We start from the raw sequence: 24,385 nt of genomic DNA on the forward strand, positions 1-24,385 counted from the left end.
GTAAAAAAACAAATTTATATACACCAGATGGGGAGTGTCTGGACTTAAAAAGTTGCCAATGTGCTGCCCACTACACACTGATTTTTAACTATGATATTTATCAGGTTATTAAAACTTCAAAGTGTTATCATCACCTTGCCCAGACAGCATGCATGCTATGCCTCCGGAGAATGGAGGTGAATTTGCTGCGTTCACATCTTGGGCTACCAAATATTGGGCACTGTTGTCAGATCGTGCAAAATGCTTTTCGAGTGTACAGGATTAGTGTGGACAGCACAAATACTGTTTCAGCATACCTCATTATTTCTAGTTGCTTCACATCAGCTCCCCAAGTCAGGAAAAGTGTGATGATTCTGGGGAATAACTCCTTTTACTTATCCCTCTTCATATCCTTTTTTAATCTCTGTCTCTTAAGCAAACCTATTCTCTCACTCAACCATTCATTCACTGTGGTGTAAATACAGAAATTGAAAACTTGCATTATTGTTGCCTGTCTCGGGGTTGTTTGCGTTTCAGCAGGAATCAAAGCTGAAGCTATCAAGATCTAATGATAACATTTCAAGCTGGTAGCTTCCCACTTAACCTGAAAGCACCTTCTGTCGGTGCGCCCTACCTACACTACCAAGAGTCTCACATAGTGACACAAAAACAAGCCTCCACTCAGTGAGGTTGAACAGTATGGAAAAAGAATAGTGGCAACTGCTTTGTTTGAGTTTCGACCCACATATCTCTGTCCATTTTGCAGAACCAGAGATCCAAATCCTTCAGTTTGTGGAAAAGCTGCATGGTGACTATGCAAAAACATAATTCATTAGGATGCACCCATGCCCTGTGACAGTGATTTTGAACACAGGTATTGTCTGCAATATCCTAAAAGTCATTCCCTTCTATAATTTTAGAGAACCAGGCTATAAAATCTTCTTCAAATTTCATGACAACACAGCTTATGGGGTGTCTCCCTGGGCGGTGCTTGCATAGACACAGGAGATATGCACCAATAATCCACCAATGGATGGCCATCATTTTCCAGCCTGGGAGTATTATACTCTCAAAATTTTTCATTCTGTCCTCCTCCTATTATCCCCAACTTAAAAACTTCTAAAAATCATTTCTCACCACTTTAAGCCAACAGTTTTCAATTGCCCAAATTAACCTCTATAGGGCATCTTTTTCCTCTCCTCTCATCAGCCTCAAGTCTATAGCCAGCTTAAAATGGGATTTCTGTTCTCTCAGTTGCTTCTTTAGGATGTGCTAAATTGTGCATGTGTGTGTTGGGGATGGAGGGCAGAGAGGTGGTGGCATCTGTGGAAAGTATCTTTTGTCATCATTTAATGTGGTAGTTGATTCAACACATTTACTGGTTATGACAAATGACTGTGTGGATGTGGAAGTTGCAGACAAAAGCTGACATTTGAAAGCAAACATACCATGTAGTGGCAAGGATACAATTACAGCAAAGCTGAGTAGGTAGATAAAGACATAGGTGCAGATATATCCTATATTCATATATATTAAATGATACAGGTCTTGATTAGGCATATTTTTGACTTATATTTTCAAATTTGATAAAGTTCCTTGGTTCTCTTTTCAAATCTAACTTATCTTGTTCAAAACCTCTCTAGATTGGCTGGTAAACCTCTTTTCACATGCTACCTTTCATGTTTGATTTTCCTTCTTTTTAAATGCCATTCATTTTATATTTATCAATCAAATTGTTCTTTAATAATTTTTTTAATATGTCCAGAAATATTGATAGTCCAGGAGCCTGTATAGAAATATTTAGCAAAATGAAAAGCGATCATTTTTAAAGCTGATGAGAAGTTATGTGTGTGTATATATGTATATGTATATACACACAAATATGTGTGTGTATATATATATATACACATTGATATTTGTCATGAAATGATTTTTGTGTCTGAAATTGGCTGTGCCATATGTAAAGTTGTTTCTATGTAAATGGTTCATGATTCATGATCAGCACAAGGGAGAATTACAGATGAAGGTATAAGGCAGAACTGACAGAGAAACTATTAATTTTTGAATTAAAAAATTGAAATGCTATTATTACTAATACTTTTTTTTCACTGGAAAAATTATTTTAGAATCTTAATAAATGTTATTAAGTCCCTATAATATGCTAGGAGCTACATAGAGAACATAAAGACTGTAATTCTAAACTTCCTGGAGCTCACATAGTACAGGGAAGAAAGACAAGGTTAATAAAAACCTTGTATGGATTGAAAGATGATGATTGCATTATATTGGGTCTTTTGTCTTTTTTGGAGTCTTGATGAGTTTAATGCCCTATACACTTTCTGCAGCAGAATTCTTTCTAGTGTGGCTACAGAAAAGGCTCCAGAAGAGAAAGATGATTTCCTGTGGGTTTTTGAAGTAGATCTAGATGGGTTTGGTGGGAGAGGGATTACAGGTGGTGGGAGGGAGAAATGATGGCCTCTGACATGAGAAAATGTTCTAGGTACAAGTAGGATTTCAATTAAGTGTCATTGAACTGTCTCTATGGAAACTACAAAGCTATTCTCTTGATTAGAGAATTGTATATTATTCCTTTGAAAATAATACAGTAGAAGGAAAAAACCTCTTCATGAGTCACAGAGGGTTGTAGCAGGTAGGGACCCTGAATTTTCAACAGATCTCTTCCCCTGCTTTTGGGAAGGATCCCAAAGAAACCCTCTCATTCAAGCAGGATTCACTCCCAGCAACTTCCCTGACTAATCCATTCAGTGAGCTTGGTAGCTAGCCTCTAACCTGTTGTTTTTGAAGGGCCTTACCCCAGACACTTCTATATTTGAGGTAGGGATGGAATAGCTGAATGTTCACAGCTACCTAAGAACCCTTTTTTTGAATCTATTTCTCCAGCTGCTTCTCTACCTTCATTATCTACATTGAAAAATATAATCTATGACTGTGCCTTTGCTTAAATGGGTGTCCTCTTTCCAGAAGTGGGGGACAGGGCTCTGTTTAATTCTAGTTTAAAATCATCCCCTCCAGCCCCTCCAGGCCTTTCAAATGTTTCAGTTCTTCTGCAAAGCTCTTGGGCGTCACTTTTTAATTTCCTGGCAGCTAAGCTTCACTCCTTAGGGAAGGCTGTTGGCTGCACTTGTGCTGTCCCTCACACCCCATCTCATTTCCTCACCAAATGCACTCTACCAGAACTCGCACTGCTTTCATGGGATTTCACACGGAAACACAATGTTCCAGAAGGACTCTGAATCGTCTTAGGGATGTGGTGGAGAAGGGAGCAGAGGGTGTGTAAGTGGCTTCCCCATACACCTTTTTTGTTCCCACCTATATGGTTTTACAAAGACAGCTAAACAGAGTACAAAGATCACTTCTCTGGGGGAATTTGTAAAGTAAGTTCTAAATCTTATCAGAGTCTAGGTCATCCTAAAGAAAGGACAATATTGGCAGAGACTGAAGTCGACTGCACTCTCTTTCTTGGCCAGTACCCTTTTTCCATATTTTTTCAGAGGCCCATTTCAGCCACCACATTTATGGGCCTCAGAGTATCTCCCCACAGAACTTGCCTTACTTGTGAACAGAATTAGAAGAATCACCAAGGAGCTTGTCTTTTTCAGGATGGTTCCAATCTCCAATATTTGACCTCAGAGTGCCCACGAGTACCTTATAACAACATACTCTGATATTTCTTTAAATTCTGAAAATATACCCACTTCAGTGGTGAACAAAATAGTTGGTGCCACGCATGTCCATATATTTATATATATGTAAACTTTTCATTCATAAGGCTGCTATCTAATTGTAGGCATTTATCATCTCTCATCTGGACTTTGAAATACGCTCTTTGCTTCTTAACTAGAAAAATTGCCTTCAGTTTTAGCCTTCTCTCTTTCATCCTCTGCATAACTACCAGACAATCTGCCTGAAATGCAAAATATAGCACCTGTTAACACCTTTAGCAGGTTTTCTGTGTTTCAGGATTATAATTCATGTCCTCAGCATACACATTCCAGCATCATTTCCACCATTTCCTTCTGTCTCTGTCTCTGTGTGTGTGTCTTTTTAAAGTGAAAGTGTCAAACCTACATAAAGAATTTTAAAAATCAAACAACTCAAAAGGTTATATAAACAACATATAAACATAAACGTATCTTTATATATAAAGGGCATATAAATGTCACTCCAAGTCATATTCCTAGCCCTGGTTCCAGTTCCAAGAGGCAACCACTGTTACTTATTTTTTATGTCTTCTCCCAGAAATGGTCAGTGCACATACAAAAAAATACATGTTTATAGAGCTTCTTTCTACACAGTGAGAACATTCCATTACATTGTCCCACACCTTCCCTTTAGCTTATCTTGCCTCTGGCTTATCTCTTGACAATCTTCCCTGTTTCCTTTAAGTTCTCACAACAGAGAATTACCTATTATTCCCAAGAGCTCTCCATGCTGTTTTCAGGCACACTTGAAAATGCCATGCCCTTCATTTTGCTTGGAAATTTCTTCTCATTTGCAGCCTCTGTATGGTGCCAACTTCTATTCTTCTTTAAGATCCATCTCAAGTATTAACTCTTCACCACACCCGAGAAACCTGTGCTCCCTTCCAATACTGACATACACATTTCTATCATATCTCTCACCACATTGTTTTAAAATAACTCTGTGTATATATTGTCTTATACATTGTAAAATATTTGAAGGTATGTAATATGTCTTAGTCATACTTCTATCCCTAGAGCCCAATTCAGGATATGATTTTTAAAAAAAAGTGTAGTGAAAGTTATGTGTTGAACCAAAACACCCCAAGACAAAGATAACTATGGATGTTTCAAAATATTCCAAAGGAGAAAAATCTGTGCCCCAAGAATAGAGATTTTAGTTTGTTTTGTTTTTAAAAAATTGCAAACTCCACAAAGACAGAGACCACATCTGTTTTCTTCATTAGAGTAGTTGAATGAATGCTCTCGGAAAAATGTCTTTTAATCTTAAATATGTAATATGGTGATAGGTTTTATTGGGGCTGCAAGTGGGGGAATACATCAGGCATTTGCTGAAGGGATAGCAGAAAGAACTACTAGCGGAACATAATGAGGACTGTGAGAATTCTAGAGCTGGGTAACTGGGCTCACAAAAGAAAACCCACACATTTTTCATGTTTTCTTGTGGCCAGCCTTTTTTCTAAGTTATCACCACTGATAGGAATTAATTGTCAAGCTTTCTTGAGCACTTTTGTCAAGTGCTAGGTAATAAACAGATTGTTATGCACTATGATTATTAACTTCCTTCAGTAGATAGCAGTCAATAAATTTTATGAAATGCATAATCTACTGAAAACAGTATGCTAAAATGCAGAGACTTGATCCTGGTATTATGACAAATGGGATTCAGTGCTCTGAAAAAGTTCAGGGAAAACTCTGCACTAACACTTAGTCAACTATAAGCATACATATCCATTCATCTTCCGATTATTCTCAAGAATGATAATAATAACTGAGTTACTAAAACTCAAATCAGTTGGAAAGATTTAATACCATTTATTAATCTTTTGAAATGTTTTACCTTCCTGGATAATGCAAGACTTGATTCATGTGTGTTTTGAGGGTGCCAAGACCAAAAGCCTCAAATACTTACAGAACCAATACTAAGTGAAGCTCGGCTGAAAGAACATCTTGTATTTACCCTTGTTCCCAGACCACCCAATGGGAAGATTTTAGGTGAATTGGGTAAATCCTTTGGGATATTCAGACTCTGGAAAATAATGGTTTCCTTCTGTTTCACATTAGATGTTGAAAAATTTATTAGTTTGGCAGTAGTGGAACAATGTTCAAAGTTTGAATACAATGGAGAGTATCAGCTGGAAATGCTTCCAATTTAGTCTTGGTGCCAATGTTCAATACAGTGTAAACCAGGCATCAGTCAAGTCTCATTTTTGAAGACCATTGATCCAACATTTCTTATTACTGTCCTTAGAAATGCATTTAACTGGGAAAAACAAATGGATGATAATGCCATGACCAATTAAAATGGTGATTCAAGAGGCCCCGGATTATACACAGTCATTACTGCAATGTTCCCAGGAGACTACCATAGTGACGCTCAGTGGGAATTCAATAAATGCTTGTTGACTGACACATCTAACAGGAGAATACAATGGAATAAGGTGGACTCCAGCAGGAGACTAAGAGAGGACAAATCTTAATTTTGACAGTCTAAAATTCTTAAATTTTTATCATAGAATAATTTGAATTGCAAAGAGGTTGAGCAATTACGTTATTTATCTTCGTTTTACAAAGGAGAAACCTGATGCCTAGAGAAGTCAAATGATTTAGTCAAAAAGTCCCCAAACTAAATACCAGTAATGCTGTTCTACTTGCTTAGCAGATGGGAGGTTGCCTGGTTTCCAATTCTGGCTCTGCTGTTTACTAGCTCTAGAATTTCTGAGCAAGCAATTTAACCTCTCTCAACACAAAAGTGTTTCTCCCTCTCTCACCTCAATGTCTCCATCCATATCTCCAGGATAATAATTACATAACCTTAAATCAAGGATTAAATAAGCTAATAATATAAAATGTTTGATAACCATATCTCATACAAAGATGTGTTCTATAAATGTTACTACTTGTTTTCACTGCATTACAGACTTTAAGACCAAGTCTGGCCTTATAGTCTTTAGCACATAGGCTTTCAAATGTGAGCTCACACTTTAAAAAATCTGAATAGGCTTGCTTTGGTATGATTTAGGGTATAAAAAGATCTTTCTGTTATCTCTAAACAGAAAGGCAAAGGGAAGATTTTCCTCTCTCTGCTTTTTCAGATGCTATTTGTAACCCAGCATCTAAAAGTGAGACTTGGTTTATTACTCATATAAGGGAAAAAATGTACTTTTATCTTTATTTAACTGCTGATATCTGTTCCTGCCTTTCAATGGTGCTGACCTATTTGCTCTATCTGCTAAGGAATTCTACTGTAACCTCAGAGAATTTACTGACAGCAGCAAGAGGATGTTCAGGGTATTTTACAAAGCTATTCCAAGCTCCTTGGCGGGGGGTGGGGGGGGAAACCAGTTCTCAATGTGGTCTATTCTGAAGCAGAAAAGTCATTGGTGTTCTGTAAAGCAGCAGGATAGTATTGTCCGAGTTCCTGTGCTTGGCAACATTTTCAGAGCCATCATTTAAGATCGGCTGACTCTACGTATTGACACAGTTAGGAAGACTGCTTATTAGTTTAAGTCAAGTCCCATCAATCCAGGCTCTTACTTTTGTCCTGCTGCTTATCATCAATTACTAATTTTCCCTTTTAAGCACAGTTAACTGTTTCACTACCCAGAAATTAAGTTGAAACTTAATTTGGAACTTTGAAATAATATCATTCCTAAAGAAATTCAAGAAAAAAAAAAGTTCATTTCTTAATAACACTACATCTTAGAAGAATGTATTGGAAGTGGTACCAGCAATTAGCATCACTTGGGACTTGTTAGAAAGGCAGCATGTCAGACCCCATTCCAGAAACTCTGATTCAGAATTTGCATTTTAACATCTTAAGACTTCAGAGCGACCCAGGCACACATTAAAGATTGAGAAGCACTGACTTAAAGAAATGGTAGGGAGGAAAAGGATTCTGATAGGTGGTACTATTTTGTATTACCAAGACGATTGTAATTAGACATAACTGAAGTATGTACAGGAAACTTCTGGAAACAAATATTACAATAACAGAAACAACAGTATAATTTAGCAATAGATATTTGGTAAATTATTTTACTTTTCTTTTGGGTATTACTGATGCAATTGGCTCATTTTAGTGTTTTTTTTTTTGAGGTTGTTTTTGTTCATTGTAATGCCTATAAAAGCATTCACTGATGCACCCATCCATGCATGAAGGAAGGAAAAAAACAATGAATGCATGAGAGCTATCTGTTACTGAGAACAGCTACTTTGAGTCAGGACTTGATAGATGTAAAGTCTTCCAAGAGTGGCCACTTGCACCACCATGTATTTAGATCAGGGACAGAGAGCTTTATGCTTGGAATTCCTACTTGATCATCAGAAGCCATCTCCTTGATAAGAAGGAAGAGCTAGTCATAGGAATCTGAAATACAAGTGTTCAACCATTTGTTTGCAGGTAGTTAATATCATAGTTTGCCATCTACTACTCGAAGAGAAAACTTGACCGTCTAGGTGATGGTACATGACTGTATACACATGTCAAAACTCATCAAGCTGTATGCTAAGGTTTGTGCATTTTATTGTATGCACCTCAATATAAAAAAATAATAAATTTTAAAAAACAAAGAGAAGGTTTGCTTACTAATATGTATCTTACTGGGCTTATATTAGCTGACATCAGGGGTTACTTTAAGACACTTTCTGGAGGCTGAAGTTCCTCTTGGTACCAACTGTTTTCATCTTTAGTCAGTCTAGAGTGTGTATATAGTTTTGCAGAAGGTATATGGTTTCACAGACAGTAAGAGAAATTTGAAGGGTTTAATATAATAATAAATGTACATCACAGTAGTTTTTTAAGATGATTGCTCTGAAAATAACGATATGTAATTGCTATCTTATGCAAAATATATGCCATTATTGGAGAAGAAAAGTCCTTCCTAATTGAATCAATAATATTATTTCCTGAAAGAAAAATCTTGCTACTAAGTACAGCTTTTTTTTCTGCATCAGAATTATTCTTATAGGTTTTACATTCCCTGCTCAGAACCAACAATTCTTGATTGTAGAGATTCTTGACTGTAACAGCTTTCTATTTTATTTTCTTAATGTGGAAAAAAACATTTTATACCCTTATATTCATAAGGACATGAATCAGAAAATACTCTTGATGTTATGTTAGTCTTCAAAACAAATAATGCTATAAACCAATATGAAGTTATAGTTCACCGAGGGTAGTGTAGGAAAAGAACAAAAATTAACAGAACCTAGTTCTCAAACCCATTAATGTAATGTACAATTATCATGTCATTTTCTCAACCATGGAATGGGTGGGTGATTTAATGGTAATGAATAAAAATATAAAAATGAGCAATGCTTTACTAATGGATTTTAGTCTGAATTTCCTTTAAAACCATTTTTATTATAGTCTTTGTTCTTATTTTTTGTTAATTTTGATGAAAATTTCTTTTTAAATAACCCCCAAAGTTCCTGCCTATCAGGGTACTGAAACATGCCTAAAATAAAAAGCACTGAGTCTTATACCCTAATGACATTTCAACCCTACTTACATTATCTAAAAATCAGAACATATTATAGAAGATGCTCTTAGCCATGGCTAACCATTCAGATTGTGTTTATACAGAGACCTTGATCCTAAAATGTCCCTTTGTTGCCATTTTTCCTGGAGTTATGTCCAATGTATTTATTTCTATGCTGTGTCATAGATGAGAGAAGATAAAATAAACTTTGGGTCTTACTGGTAGCTCTCATTAAAAGGAGAAACAAGAAAGAATTAGTAAATCAAGGATTCTTATTTTTCAATATTTAGTGTTTTCTATTTTCTCATCAAGTCTCTAACACTGTTAGAGTGAATACCTATTGCTTTTTTATGGAAAGATAATAGGTATTTTAATAGAACATGTTTTTCACAGGTTTGTTATCAAATACATATACACATGGTGCAATGAGTAAACAGACTGTATTATTCCATCATTAGGTGCTATTTCCAGTGATACTGTAATTAAAGTCAATATTTTTTTCTGAGCTTATACATGAATTCAGTTGAACGACAGGTTATACAGTGCTTTTCTGTTATGGTGGTTATTCTGGTTAAGAGCAACTTCCCTATTCAATTCTCTTTATTTTTTTAACTGAAGAGTCATTTGTAAATATAGTTAAGAGAATCACACATTTAAAATTCTGAGAAACATAGTATTTTTTACAGAAAATGGGTCACTGACAAAGGCATTGTTTAGCCTCCTGAGATTTCTGAATCTTCTCCTATTTTTTGAATTAGCTACGTGGGTACTGACAGGTGCCAAAATAAATGACTGAAAAGGAAAATGTAATCATTTATCTATGTGATAAAAACAACTTGTTAAACTAATTCATTGTCTGATTTGTCCATTTGCAATGGCATGGATTAAATACAATTTGTATATGAGCACATGTTATTACATTCCCCAGGGTTTGCAAATAGTGTGTTTTTGGTTGCTTTGTGTTCGAATACATATGTGAACAGAATACTATAAATAACTCAGTCTTTTGAAAATCTTTGCCAAGTCAGGAAATATTCATTGTGCATTAATTTTTTAAAATTGTTTTTTCTTTTCAATACAGCCATCAGAGACATTATTTTAAAATAGAATTTTAAGCAAGCTATTTAAAGCAGGAGAAGTTACAAATATAAAATACAGAAATTTAATAGTCACACTTCCTATTCTAATCCTATTCAATAGATTATAAACATATTTATTTTTCCCTGACATAACCTAAAAAAAATATTTTTGAGCCTTAGCATAATAAAATAAAACAACACACTAGTAATGAAATGAAATGACCATTCAATAGCCTTTACATCTATGAAGTGATAAAATCCCCAACTGTTTTAGACTTTAAATTATTCAGGCTGTCTAAAAATGGCATTTTGCTCCGTAGATCTAGTTTTTCCCTGGGTGGCTGGTTCTGGAAAAGCAACAGGCTTTTCCCCCTGCCTTACAAGAAGCCAACAGTTGGAAACTCCAACAACTAGAAAACTGCTACCCCACAGTGGTTGGGAACAGCTAATAGAGAAAGTAACAGCTATGATTTCAATCCATTTTGCAACAGCTTCAGAAAAGGATGAGAAAAAAGGAAACAGAATAATGTTAACCCTTTGAAATGTAAGGATTCCCCTATATTACTATCATACCCCATCCAGTCCCTCCACTGTCCCTTTAATTAACAGTCAGGCCTTTTGCCATGCTTAAGTTTCTTGGGTAAAGCAAAACAACAACTCGGCCCATTCTGTTTGAACCTAAGTTTACAAGATGCAGCAAGACAAATTCATCAACCCCCACCTGGGAGCAGCGCAGGCCTCCCTAGAAGCTGTCTTGAGCACTTTCGTGTTAATAAACATGGGCTGTTGTCTCAGCCTGTTGCTCCTGCCACACAGGGTGCTAGAGGCTGGTAAGAGGAAGGGACACTGAAACCTCGTCTGCGTGCTCGGTAGCGGGGCCTGGGTGGGTTCGGCCGGCTGCCTGCCGGTACCGCGCCCGGAGAGGCGGAGGCTGCTGACCACGGTCCGCGGACCCCCGTGCAGGCCGCGCGGCCGCCGGCAGGTGGCGCTCTCGCCTCGGAACACCAGAAGCAACCCTGCCAAAGTAACCTCAGACTCCGCCCCACCCCGTCCGCGGGCGCGAGAGCCAGCGTCCTTCCCAAATCGCGCCAAGCATGCTTCCACCCGAGCTCCGCAGTAGCCTGTGTGTGCGCGGAAAACGCAACCAGAGGCAACAGGGGGTGTGTGTGCCCGAGTGCGGAGTGCGCGAGGACTGGGGACTCCCGGGCTGGGGCACGGTGACCGCCGATGAAACGCAGAGGGCACGCGGACCGGCCCGTTTTGCATCTGCGTATGCCCGGCCGCCGGGCTGGGCGGGAGGCCACTCACCATGTTCACTTCAGAGACCATGTCTATGCTGGCGACATCGATCCGCATCCCGACGTCCACAGGGGGCCCTGCCGGGGAGGTGGGACACATTGTGGACAGGTTCTCAGAGCGGTGACAGGCCGGGGAGTGGCGGGGGCTTCCCTGCGCTGATAGCCCTCTGAATGGGCTCCCTCCCTCCCCCACCCCCTGCAGGGGACAGACTGGGGAAGCAGGTGTGGGCACACGCGTGATGCGGTGACTGTGCAGAGGGTGTGTCGGACCCGGGAAGGTCGGCTTTGCCTGGGGTTTTTCCTCCACCTGCGACGGGGGTCCGGTGTATGTTTGTGTGTGTGTGTGTGTGTGTGTGTGTGTGTGTGTGTGTGTGTGTGTGTGTTCAGGGCGTAGGGCGTACTGCACACGAAATGACACGATGTTTTTTGGACATTTATGTTTGACAGGAGGGGGAACTAGGTATGGGTTACAGGTTGAAAAAAAGATGAAGCATTACCTCCAAAGTCCGGCCGCAAGCGAATGTCATATCCTTTGAGCAATCTGTCCACTGTCTCTTTCACGTATGACATGTTGCTGGGCTCATTGGCGCTGAAGGGAAGAAGTAGGGACCGTATTCAGGATGAGAATAAGCTGCGAGCAGACATAAAAATAGATACGCACACCTACCCCCAAATAACAACCTAAAGGATCCAGCAAGCATGTAAAAAAGAAAAACACCAAGAAAAAAGAGACGTTCAACATCAGCTCACCTGTGTGCACAACAGACCATGGCAATCATCACAGGGAAAGAGAGAAGTCCCAAACTCTCTCGATTTTGTGCTGTCCACATTACTAACTCTGATTAAAGAATTGTCTTTTCTGCGAAGATTCAAGGAATGCAACTTAGTCGGCGGCAGGGCAGTAATTCCCGAATGGACCTGCGCATGCGCAGAGGGTGCTCACTACCAAAAGACACCTTGTGCCTTGCAAACAGTATTTCTAGTGGAACACGCAACAGATTTCCATCCCTTTAAAGTTCCTGTTCGTGGTGCTCCGCGTCCACCGGGTAGTCGGAGATACCCTGCTGATCCCTTGCTCGGAATTCTATCTGCACGTGGATAAAGAGCTTTCTTCTGCACTGGACGTTGCTATGTTCCTTTCCCTTCTGCCCTCAATCTGATTTTTTTACTCAACTCTCAGGGATCTAGCTAGGCTGCCTGTGATTGGCATCTTTCGTTGACAGCCACGGTGGTCCTGGAACTGGGAGTCTGGAGGCGGGGCAATTCCCTGGTCGCCTGTGTGTGTGTGTGTGTGTGTGTGTGTGTGTGTGTGTGTGTGTGTGTGTGTGTGTGTGGCAGGGAGTGAATGGGAGGGGGAGCCAGAGAGGAAGGGAAGGGCAGAGGAAATTCAGGCCGTATTTGAGGACTCCAAAAATCAGGTCCCCTTGGGAGGCGTCTTAGGACGTCTTGCTTAGTGTAGTCCTTCTTGTGGGAGGGGAGGTGAAGGGGCCGGCCAACTTTTCCACTGCCTCCCAGCTTTTCTTCCCCGCCCTTTCATGCCTCTCCTGGCAAGGGAGTTGAAGGAAGCCAGAGATGATCTCTGGGCAGGCCCTTTTTCTAGGGCCACTGTAAGGAAAATCTCTTCCTTAAATAGATTGTATGTTAGCTCCTATAAGTAGCCCAGAACACGACCCTGAGACCCCCAGAGGGTCTAATCTCTGTTCGCAAGGAGACTGGGATTCTGTAGGAGCAAGAGTCGTTTGATTAAGCTAAATTCAGTCAGTACAAGTGGATAAATGTCACTGAGCACATGTTAGGCCAGAGGCCCTGCGCTATGCATTTGTTCATTTGTTTCACAGAATATATTAAATCTATTAAATCGTTAGGATGTTCTAGGCATTCTGAGACATAGAGATGATTTAAGGAAGTTTCATAACCTAGGAAAGTTCACAGACCATTAGGGAAGGCCCACACAAATGAAAGTAAATTCAATATATCTGAGGATAATTTTTATAGTGACAGGAGGGTTGTTAATTCTACCAAAAAGAGGTAGATACGGCTTCCAGAGAAGGAGAAAACTTTTTGTCAGGACAAGTAGGGAGGGGCATTCCAGAAGGAGGGAACAACAAATGCCAAATCCTAGAGATTATGGTGTGCTTGGATGGCTGAACCCAGAAGTGACTGATTAGAATACAAAAGGAGGGAGGTAGGGGTGGTAGGTGGTGAAGGTACAAAGGGAAACTGAGGCCAGACTACAAAGGAAAGTTACATGCTCTATGATGCAGATTTAGGCTTCTGGAAATCCCTGAAAGTTTTTATAGGGATGGTCTGGGTCAGATGTAGATTTTAGACGGAATGTTCTGGTAGAACAATCATGATAAGAGCAATTAACATTTATCACTTGCTATTTGCCAGTTCTTGTGCATATTGCACAGATAATCTCACTGAAGTCTTCTAACAATATAGAGGTGGTAGATGTTATTATTAAGCTCCTTTTATAAATGGTGATGCTGAGAACAAATCAGGATAATACAATTAGTTTAATATCAAACAGCTAATAAACAGGGGAACCAACATTTCAGTCCAGAATCTATAGACCCAACTCTTTTATGCTATCAATCATGAACCCCAAGAAGAAGAAGCAGAGACAGGGAATGCAACACGAAGGAAGAAGTGTTATGATAATACTTCAAGCAAGAGGCTAATGTCAGATGGCTTAGCATGGAGAGGAGGTGGTGGCTACTGAAAGCATTTTGAAGTATAATGGAGGCAGGAGATAGTTGGAAAGCTCAGGACATGGAGACTTTTGGAAGGTGCCTAAAGAATTGTATAAGTATTTACACATGTGCATATCTTGACATTCTACATACACATTAATTTTGTTTTCTGATTTGAGCCTCACAGCAACCTTAAAAGTGTGGGACCATTTCTTCTGGGGGCAACGCTTAATCAGATTTCTTAATTTTCTTAAAAGTATGTCGTCTGCCTCTTTAATTCACATGGATCTGCTTTGAATGGGTAAAAAATATTTATTCATGCTCCTTGGTGAAGCAAAGAATTTCTCCATGCTGTACAACTCTTTGCAAAAGTGCACTGGAGAAAAGACATGTGGAGGTTTATTTCATTCATTTGTTCATTCATTTTTCCTCAAATACTTATTCAATATTTATGAAGTGTCAGGCTCTATGCTAAAAGTTGGTGATACTACAGTGAAAAAAGACAGCGTATACAGTCCCTTCCCAAATGAAATTTGTCAATTAACCCATCTATTGGAGGTTGCAAATTGTCAGACATGCTTGCGAAATTCAATTCATAAAAGGAGTATTTAGTTTGGTGCTCACTGTGTTTAATTTGTATAGTTTTTAGTGGAATATCTGTTTTCCACTTAGTTATAAACCCTCAAATTTCTTTTTTCAGGATTTATTTAGTAGTGGCTACTGAAGAGCCAAGATTTTATTGTAGAATTAAGGAAGACTATCAGTGATTATGTGTACTTGAATTCTAATGTTTACCACACCTCCGTTTGGATCAATTTCTCTGAATTTGGTTTTTAATCTATGCCTTCCACTTATGTGGAAAGACACTACAAGAAGTCATAAGATATTTATTATCACATCTATTATTGGAAATCTACTGAGGATGGAGCCTACTGCATTACTCATTACCTTAGGTATGAAGACCTGTGGGAAAAAGTTTTTCCCACACCCTCGTACTCCAAAAACTGTTTGATTTCCTAAATAGCTTGAATTTAATAGGCAATAAGAATCCTAAAAGTAATTAATTTTCCTATTTGGCCACTGGGAATCTCAGAATTATAGGTACAATTCATCTTTAATTGTTGTGAAAGTTCTTAATGACCTGCATTTTGATATATTACATTTCTCTCTGCTGCCTTAAAATTCTAAATTTAATTTTCTTCTGTCACACTTTGCGAATTTAAAAAGAGATATATTGCACTGAATATATATAGTGTGTAAGCTGTCTTGAATAATTTTTGGAACTAATTGGGAAAAAATCAAAATAATAAAAAGAGATACATAAATAACTGGAACATTTCAAAAATCATCAGATCTAGACACAGGGTGATATTATTTTTATGGCATGAAAAAGCTAACACTTACTTCCTCTGTGAAGTTGCTTGTTTCTTCCTCAAACTAATCCTCTTAATTAAGACATTCACTCCTTCAAGATTCAACTCAATTTCCATTTTTGTTATAGCTGCCCCTGAAAGTCATTGGTCATTCTACTGCTATTATTCTCTACTGGTAACTTTTAGAGGGACAGAAGGAGAATACTAAAGATGACCATCCATTCAGCAAATGGAACTGCCAAAGCAAAGGATTAGTATGAAGAATTTACCGAAAGGAAAAATCTACTACAAGTAAATAATAGAGAAAGAAAAAAAGGAAAAAGAGCCACTCTAAATAAGGAATTGCAAATTAAAACAATGATGTACCATTTCAAACCTATCAGATATGCAAAATATAACATCTTTGTAATATAATGATCTTTGTAAAGCAGTTTGGGTATATCTGGTAGAGTCAACGAAGCAAGTGCCCTCTTGCCCAGAATTTTCACCACTAGAAACATACCGTGCAGATACACTCTTGCAGCCTAAGAATGTTCATTACATTGTTGTTTTAATATATAAAAGTGACAGCTATCTGAATGTTCATCTATTGGGAGTAAATAAATATATATACATAGTTACACAAAGGAATAAAATAGTCAAAGTAGATAAATATCTACATGTTTTACACAGATAAATCCCAATATAAAACATTAAGCCGAAACACACAAAACAGAACAAAATAAAAAGAGCCAAGTGCAAATAGATGAGTCTGATATTATGTATGATAACATTAAGTGAAGTTAGAAACATTTTAAGTGCAAAACCCAGAATATATATATATATATTAGACAGATACTGCAAAATTAGATGACAAGGATAAGAAGGATACTAGATTTTAAGATATAAAACAGTATTTAAATGAATCTACAATAGTTTATCCAAGAAAAATCTCAAGCAAATTAACAAAAATATAATATGTGGGTGTTTATTATTTTATTCTCCACATATTTCTAGAATTTCAAAACATTTTATAAACACTAATTAAAATTAATAAGTGACAAAGTGGAAAGACAAATGTGCAATTAATATTTTTTAAATGTTGATACATACCATAAGAGAAATTAACCTAATAAATAAGTGGACAAATAATTGTAAAAGGCATTTCACAAAAGAAAGTGACTAATTAATATATTAAAAAATTTCAACCTTAGTAATATTCAAATCAATATAATTAAAAAAAATATGGAGTACCATTCTCATTTATTAGTTTGCTAATTCAAAAAGGTTTAATATTAAGTATCATAAATGCCATAGACATACAATTTCATACACTTGGGGAGCAGTGTAGTTATCACAATCTATCCTAAGGACAATTTGTAATACTAATTGCCATGCAACATGTTATTTTATGAATCAATCTGTAGAATTGGTATTGTTTAATAGATTATATTTTCTGATTTAGCTTAATATATGCATATTCAATTATGATATATATATGATGATGGTTTAATATAAATACACAATGTGAAATACTTACCACACCAAGTCAATACACTTATCACCTCACATAGCCACCATTTGTGTGTGTGATGAGAGCACTAAAGATCTACTCTCCTAGCAAATTTCAAGGGTCCAGCACAATATTATTAACTGTAATCATGTTATACATTAGATCGCCAGAATTTGTTCATTTTATAACTGGTCAAAGGGTACAGACTTTCATTTATATTTTTATCGCAATCACTATTAATATAGCTTGAATGTTGGTTAAGGTAGCTACGCTATGTTACTTTTTAAAATACTCGTATGTTCCTTTGCCATGTTTTCACACTTTGTTTTAAAGATTAAGTTGTGTATTAGTTTATGAAGATCATAAAATCTTGTGCAACTTTACTGTTACAGTAAACGTGCTAATTAAGTAGCATTTTAATCTGTTAATGGAAATGGTCTCACTTCATTTTTTGCATATGAATTTTTTCTCTAAGGATTTATTATTTTCTCAGAAAAAATGTCTTGTGTTTCCAGGTGTATTAATAGCCAGTTATTTAACAGATTTTTAGCTGCTAATATGAAAACTCTTTTTTTCACTTAGCATATTTTAGGTCTTCTTGCTTAAACACTATAATGTCTACTTTTGAAGATAAAATTTATATCATGTAATAAAGCCAAGTACACTTTAACCTCTTTCTATTTTTACTTTTTAATCATCATGCTATAACAATTTTATAAAGTGTTATTTTAAATAAATAAATTTATATTTCACCATTTTCCTATATTTATACCAATTTTGAATTTCTTCTCAAGTTACTATTTCCAGTATTTCTACTATTTTCAATATTTGGAATGATGATAGAGCACTTTTTTTTTAAGGAGAATTCTATACTCAGATAAATACACAATTTCTTGTTTTAAAATACATTAAAAGAGATATTCCATTATTGTTTTCATTAAAAATACTAATTTTATATTACTAAAATATTTAAGATTTTTAGACTCTTATTGTTTAGCAATACTATTTTAAACACTTGGTGTATTTAGTGCTTAAAATAACTTATGAGGTAGTGATACTGTAATTAGTTCTGTTTCCCAGATGAAGTAATTGAGACACAGACAGGTGTTACAAATAGCTACATGATTTTCCAGGTGGACATTTTTCTGTCTAAACATAGTGAGCCTTAGGGCTCACTCATTCACCCAAAAATATTTTTAGTTATGCAACAAAATATAAAAACTGTCAGAACAAGCATATCCAAATAACCAGTACATAATACAAAAAAAAATGCTAGAAATGAGAAAAGAACATTTTGCCCTACCTTGGAGCATCAGACAAGACCTTCAAAAATGTTTAAACTTTCTACTAGACCTTGAATTCATGGAGTTCAGAACTTGGGGAGAGTTGGGGCAGGTGGGAAACACAAGCAAAGGCTTCTAGTTATGTAGTTGATGGCGATAAAGGAAAAGGAAGTGTTTTGGGCGAATCAAACATAAATTCTGTTTGCAGTGGTGAGAAGACTTTCATTGTTATTAAAGTTTTTCCAATTATTTGAAGAGGGATTTTAAAGAAAATCCCTAGACATTTGGACTACTCACTGAAATGATAGCACGACAGTATAATTTGTTAATTAAAAAATTAATCATTTTCTACCCTCCTACACTGTCGGTGGAAATGTAAATTGGTGCAACCCTGTGGAAAGCAGTATGGAGGTTCCTCAAAAGACTAAAAATAGAAATACCATTCGACCCAGTAATTCCACTTCTGGGAATTTGTTTGAAGAATACAAAATCCTTAATTTAAAGAGATACACGCACCTCTATGTTTACTGTTGCATTATTTACAATAGCCAAGATATAGAAGCAACCTAAGTGTCCATCAATAGGTGAATGGATGAAGAAGATGTGGTACATATACACAATAGAATATTATTCAATCATAAAAAGAAAAGAAATCCTACCATTTGCAACAATATGGATGGATCTGGAGGGTACTATGCTCGATGAAATAAGCCAGGCAGAGAAAGACAAATACCATATGATTTCACTTATTTGTGGAATATAAAACAAAGCAAAACAGAATGAACAAAACAGCAGCAGATTCATAGACACTGAGACGTGACTGGTGGTTACCATGGGGGAAGGGTTGGGGTAGGTTGGTGGGCGGGGAGTCTGAGGGGGATAAAGGGGCACAAAAATTCTCAAGCATAATATATATTGATCACAAGGATAGTAGTACAGCATGAAGAATATAGTCAATGATTCTGTAACATCTTTCTCTGTTGACACATAGTAACTGCATTAGTGGGGGTGAGGATTTTTAATAATATTGGTTAACTGTTGAACCACTGTGTTCTACCTTTGAAATCAGTATAAGATTGTATACCAATGATACTTCAAGAAAAAATTATTTAAAAAAATTGATCATTTTCTGAGTAAAAATGCCTAAATTTATAGAACTAGTCTCCCTATTGGATATAAAACCTAAGTCATCTAACACTTTAAGCAAAAAAAGTATACTCTTCAGTTGTAAGTCACTTCTACTATATACTAAAATGAACAAATATGGGGAGTAATATTTGGTGGTTGCAGGGCTCTTCCCCTTCCTGGAATCAGAAATGTGTATCATATAGTTGTTCTAATTTGCATTTAAGAAATGAATTACTGTATAATATGGGCCCTGGCAAATATACATGTGCAGGTAATCAAAGGTGAGCAAATTTTTAAGAAGAATCAACATCACCAAGGAAAAAGAATAAGTTCCACAAGTAGAAAACTGGATCCTTTTGGGGAGTAAGACTACTTTAAAGCCAGTTCTAATAGCTTGTGAAAGATTTAAGTGGGTAAAGAATACCCAATAAGAAGACAAATTGTTAGGCAAAAACAGAAGTTAAAACCAATGACAAAATTTAAAAACTGGGGTTCTAAGAAACTGAAATGTCACTGCAAATTTTAAAAGAAAATTCAATAGATAATTGAATGATAAAATTGAGGATTTTATTAGTGAGTAAGATAGTAAAGTCAAGTACTTATCAAGATTGCATTGCAAAAGACAAAATAGTATTGAAACGAGATCTGGAAGTTACATAAAGCAAGAATTGAGAAAAAGGAGAGAAGCAAATAATAAAAGAAATATCAATGTCCCAGAAATGACAAAAATTATCATTTTATAACTGAAAAAGCTCACTGAATGTTAAACAGCATTAATTAGTCAGATTCTAGTGAATTTTCAGAACATCTTAGACAAAGAAAAAATATAAAATTCTCTTGAGAAAAAAAATCGTATTATCTACATAGAAAAGAGAATAATCTGTCATATTTTTCAGCAAATTTAGTACCAAAAACCAACAAGGGGATATTTTAAAAATTGTGAGAGACAGTGACTTTGAACAGCTAATTCCATACCCTCACAAACTAGCATTCAGTTGTGTTGGCAATATAAAGTCATAAAAGGACTGAGAAACATAAAAAGACTGAGAAAGATTTGCCTCCCACAGATCCTTTCAGCAAGAATGACTTAGGGACTACTATAGCAAATCAAAACATCAATACAAGAAAGGAAATTGAGACATATAATGAAGTGATAAGCAAATAAACAATAAAACAAACTCTTCTCTAATTTTTAAGTTAACTGCAGAGAAATTGAAAACTTTTCTTAAGAAATTATTGTGAAGCTATAGGCAAAAGGTTAAAAGTAGGTACGTTTTATGAGTTAGAGAAAATGCCACAAAGTTGACAGGTTATGATGAAAGAAGAAACAGCAGATATTTTGAATAACCAATACTTGTTAGTAGAAATTAAGAATTTTTAAAAAAGCTACAGTTTATTTAGTTTTTACTATGTGTCACATACTGCTTTAAGTCTGTTTTCTATTTTAAGCCATTTATATCTAACATCTCTAAATGCTGGTAATACTGCATTCATTATTCAGACTTTTATAAAGGAAGAACAGATGGGAAAAGCAACTTGTTGTTGGTCACACAGCTTAGACATGACAGATAAGGAGTTCAATCCACAAAGTCGAAATGCAAAGTCAGTATTGTTAATCACTATACTACACGGCTTCTCATGCAGAAAAAGTGGGGCCCAGAGAATGAAATATTCAAATGTTGGTGAACAGATAATGGAGAATCCCCCTACAAGACGAGAAGTAACCGAGATAGTAGTTGAACAATAATAAGAGTGAAACACTTGAGAGAGGACAACACTTATTTTGAAGAGCTGTGCACCTGTAGAGGAGCCGAAACTACGGCCATCCTGTGGGCGGCCGTGAACGCCTCCCATCTCCATTTCCCACTTCGTCGTGGCATCAGCTATTCTTTAGCATATCTGGGTCTCCTCTTGGCCGAATATTGTGGCTGAGACCTGTGTTCTTTACTGTCACATGAATTTTTACAGTACACTAAATTGAATCTCTATGAGGAAAAGAAACTTTTTCTTTAATTCACCAATGCAAACCCCTTATCTAGAACTCTGGCACAAAATTGACATGCAATAAATGTTTGTTGAATGAATGGATAAATACATACATAATTACTTTCAGCAATGTTTGTCAGTTGTTTAATATGAGCCAGGCACTATTACAAGCACCGATTATACAGCTGTGAAAAGAAAACAGACAAAAATCCATCATTGCCATCATGGAGTTTATATTCTATTGAGGGAGATGGACCATAAGCAAGGTAAATATGTGAAGTATACTGTATATTTAGACAGTGATAGGAGGGAAAAAAAGTAAGCCAGTGAATAGAAATAGAATCTGGGGAAGCATGTGTTTAATGAAACTTTAGAAATTGTGGTCAAGGAAGATCTCATTGAAAAGGTTACATTTGAGCAAAAAGCTGTAGATGCTGATGGAGTGAGCCATGTGGATCCAGTGAGAAAGAACGCTGCCAACAGAGAATAGCAAGAGTAAAGCTGCTGAAGCAGGAGCATGACTGGTGTATTTAAGGAGACCACTGCTGCTGGGGCAGAGTGGCAGGCAGAAAGGCCACCAGAGGTGCATCAGAAAGTTAAAGGATCTACTCCCAGGAAGATGGAGAGCCAGGGGGAGGATTTGATATAGAGAATAATATGATCTGCCTTGTTTTCTAACAGAATCATTCTAACTACTCTAGAATATAAACTGCTAGAGGGCAAGGACTGAAGGAATTATGTCACTAATACAAGTATACAAGTGAGAAAATTACAGTAATATTGTATGGAATAAGGAGTGGTCATAGTCTGGATATATTTTGAAGCTAGAGTTTACGGGGCTTTCTAGAAGATTTGAAGATGGAGCGTGAAGGAGAGGGGAATTAAGGATGGTGCCAAATTTTCTGAGCTGAGCAGATGGCAGAATTGTCATTGTCTGAGATGGGAAGAAGGTAGAGGAATAGTTTGGGGAAGGAGATTTGTGTGGTTAAGTCCATTTCAAATGTTGTAAAGTGGCTATATTTGGATAACTCCATGTGGGTAAAATTGTAATATTTCCAGAATCTCTCACCTGGCTTTAGTTCATCTGCATATCAGTAGGTGTTTCAAGGGGTGGAGAGAAGTGGTCCATCTACTTTATCAATAGGTAATTACATGGGCATGGGAGGGCTTGTCTGGATCCAGAGAGGTTGGGTGGAGCCTTCTTTTGATGCAGCCTGGTTGAGAGAGAGATTGGACAACTTTTTGTAAGAAATAAATGGGTTTCTTAAACTTTATTTCTCCCTTTGACTGATTCCAGATTCGAAGGTATTTTGTCCGGGCTTTTCCCCCTGGAATTACCCTCCATTTCAAAGCAAAGGTTTTGGCCAGAGATATAATCCTGAAAGGAATCAGCCTATAGATGGCATTTGTCATGGACTTGATTCTATGTTCTCCCAAAGGCCACACGTTGAAGCCCTACCCGCAATATGACTATGTTTGGTGATTAGCCCTTCAAAGAGGTACTTAAGGCTGAGGCCCTAAACCAATGTGGCTGGTATCCTGATATCCTGATAAGAAGAGGAAGAGAGGGCAGGAGGTCTTGCACAGGAGGGAAGGCCGTGTTAGGTCACAGCAAGAACAGGGCCACCTGCAAGCCCAGGAGAGAGGCCTCAGGGGAAATCAAACCTACTGACACCTCCGTCTTGGACTTTGGGCCTCCAGAACTGTGAGAAAAATACATTTCTGTTGTTTCAACAACCCAGTCTGTGGTTTGTTGTTACGGCAGCCTGAGCAGACTACCGACAGCACTAACGCCACGGACAACCTGATTTCACCCACTTGCGAGTATAGTGAGAAAAAGGAAGAAAAAGAAATTCAAGGTGCTCTGGGGCTTTTCAGTGTTTTGATGTTGGGGTAGATAGAATAGAGCTAGAAAAAGAAACCAAGACTGAAGAGCAGGTAGGAAGAGAACCAGGGGAATGTGGTGACCCTGAGAACCAAGGGAAGAAAGTTCATCAAGGAACAGGAAATGATTGGCTGTATCGATTACTACTGATGGATCAGCCACTGTGAGGACACAGTTGAGTCCAACAGTCAGATGAGAAATGCATTATGTTTTCCAAAATTAGTGAATTTTGAGGTCTGGAGTTTCTGTTTCACTTACTTTGATTCAATCTCATTTAGATTTTTTCAGTTAAACCAGTATCAGAATGGAAGATCTTGAAAGTGTATTTTCAGAGGAAAATTTTCCTTTTTAAAAGTTGATAAATATACATTTTATAAATTATCAGTCAAGAGTCAAAAGATGAAGAAAAATATGTCCTAAAATTCTAGATCTTCAGTATTACCACATTATTTTATTGTGGCAATTGTTTTATTGCTAAGAACCCAAGACATTACAAATTCAACAACTGATTAGGTGAGAAGTGATTCTTTGTTAAAGAAGGCAAGGAAAATTATGTTTATAATAGGACAGACAATGAAAACCAGGGTAAACAGTAAGGGAAGTGGTAAGAAGTTCAATTTGGGAAAAGAAAAGTAAATAATTAAATCTCAACTTAATAAATAAATTATTTGAGTTCTGAGAGAGATAACCAGTTATTCCAACCTAACTTTGAATTTCTCCTTAGCAGTCTGTAGATGAATTCACAAAGGGTTCCCAAACCATGTTAATATAGTAGTGGGCACAATTTTGATTGAGAGATTAGCCAGGTGCTATTTATGAAATAATCACAATAAACTATCAATAAATTATCTTACCGATAGTCCACAGTTCATGGTCAAACAACAGAAGCCATTTTGTGTGTGTGTGTGTGTGTGTAAGGAATAAGTCATTAGATTCTGAAGCTTTTTATTTTCATTTTTTGCTGTTTATAACTGCTCTTCC

General features: G+C 37.0%; 1 protein-coding gene across 1 annotated transcript in view; it reads right to left on the bottom strand.

Annotated features, from left to right (window-relative positions):
• GABRB1 (gamma-aminobutyric acid type A receptor subunit beta1) overlaps positions 1–12,791 on the bottom strand; it is a 334,206-nt gene extending 321,415 nt beyond the window's left edge. The window contains exons 1-3 of the mRNA XM_073237673.1: positions 12,312–12,791; positions 12,059–12,150; positions 11,572–11,639 (exon numbers count right to left, since the gene is read on the bottom strand). Coding sequence (XP_073093774.1) covers positions 11,572–11,639; positions 12,059–12,150; positions 12,312–12,391 — 240 coding nt within the window. The 5' untranslated portion in view covers positions 12,392–12,791. The remainder of the gene's footprint in view (positions 1–11,571; positions 11,640–12,058; positions 12,151–12,311) is intronic.
• Positions 12,792–24,385: the final 11,594 nt, after the last annotated feature.

Source organism: Manis javanica, chromosome 5, assembly GCF_040802235.1.
Source record: "Manis javanica isolate MJ-LG chromosome 5, MJ_LKY, whole genome shotgun sequence".
NCBI classification, from domain to species: Eukaryota; Metazoa; Chordata; class Mammalia; order Pholidota; family Manidae; genus Manis; species Manis javanica.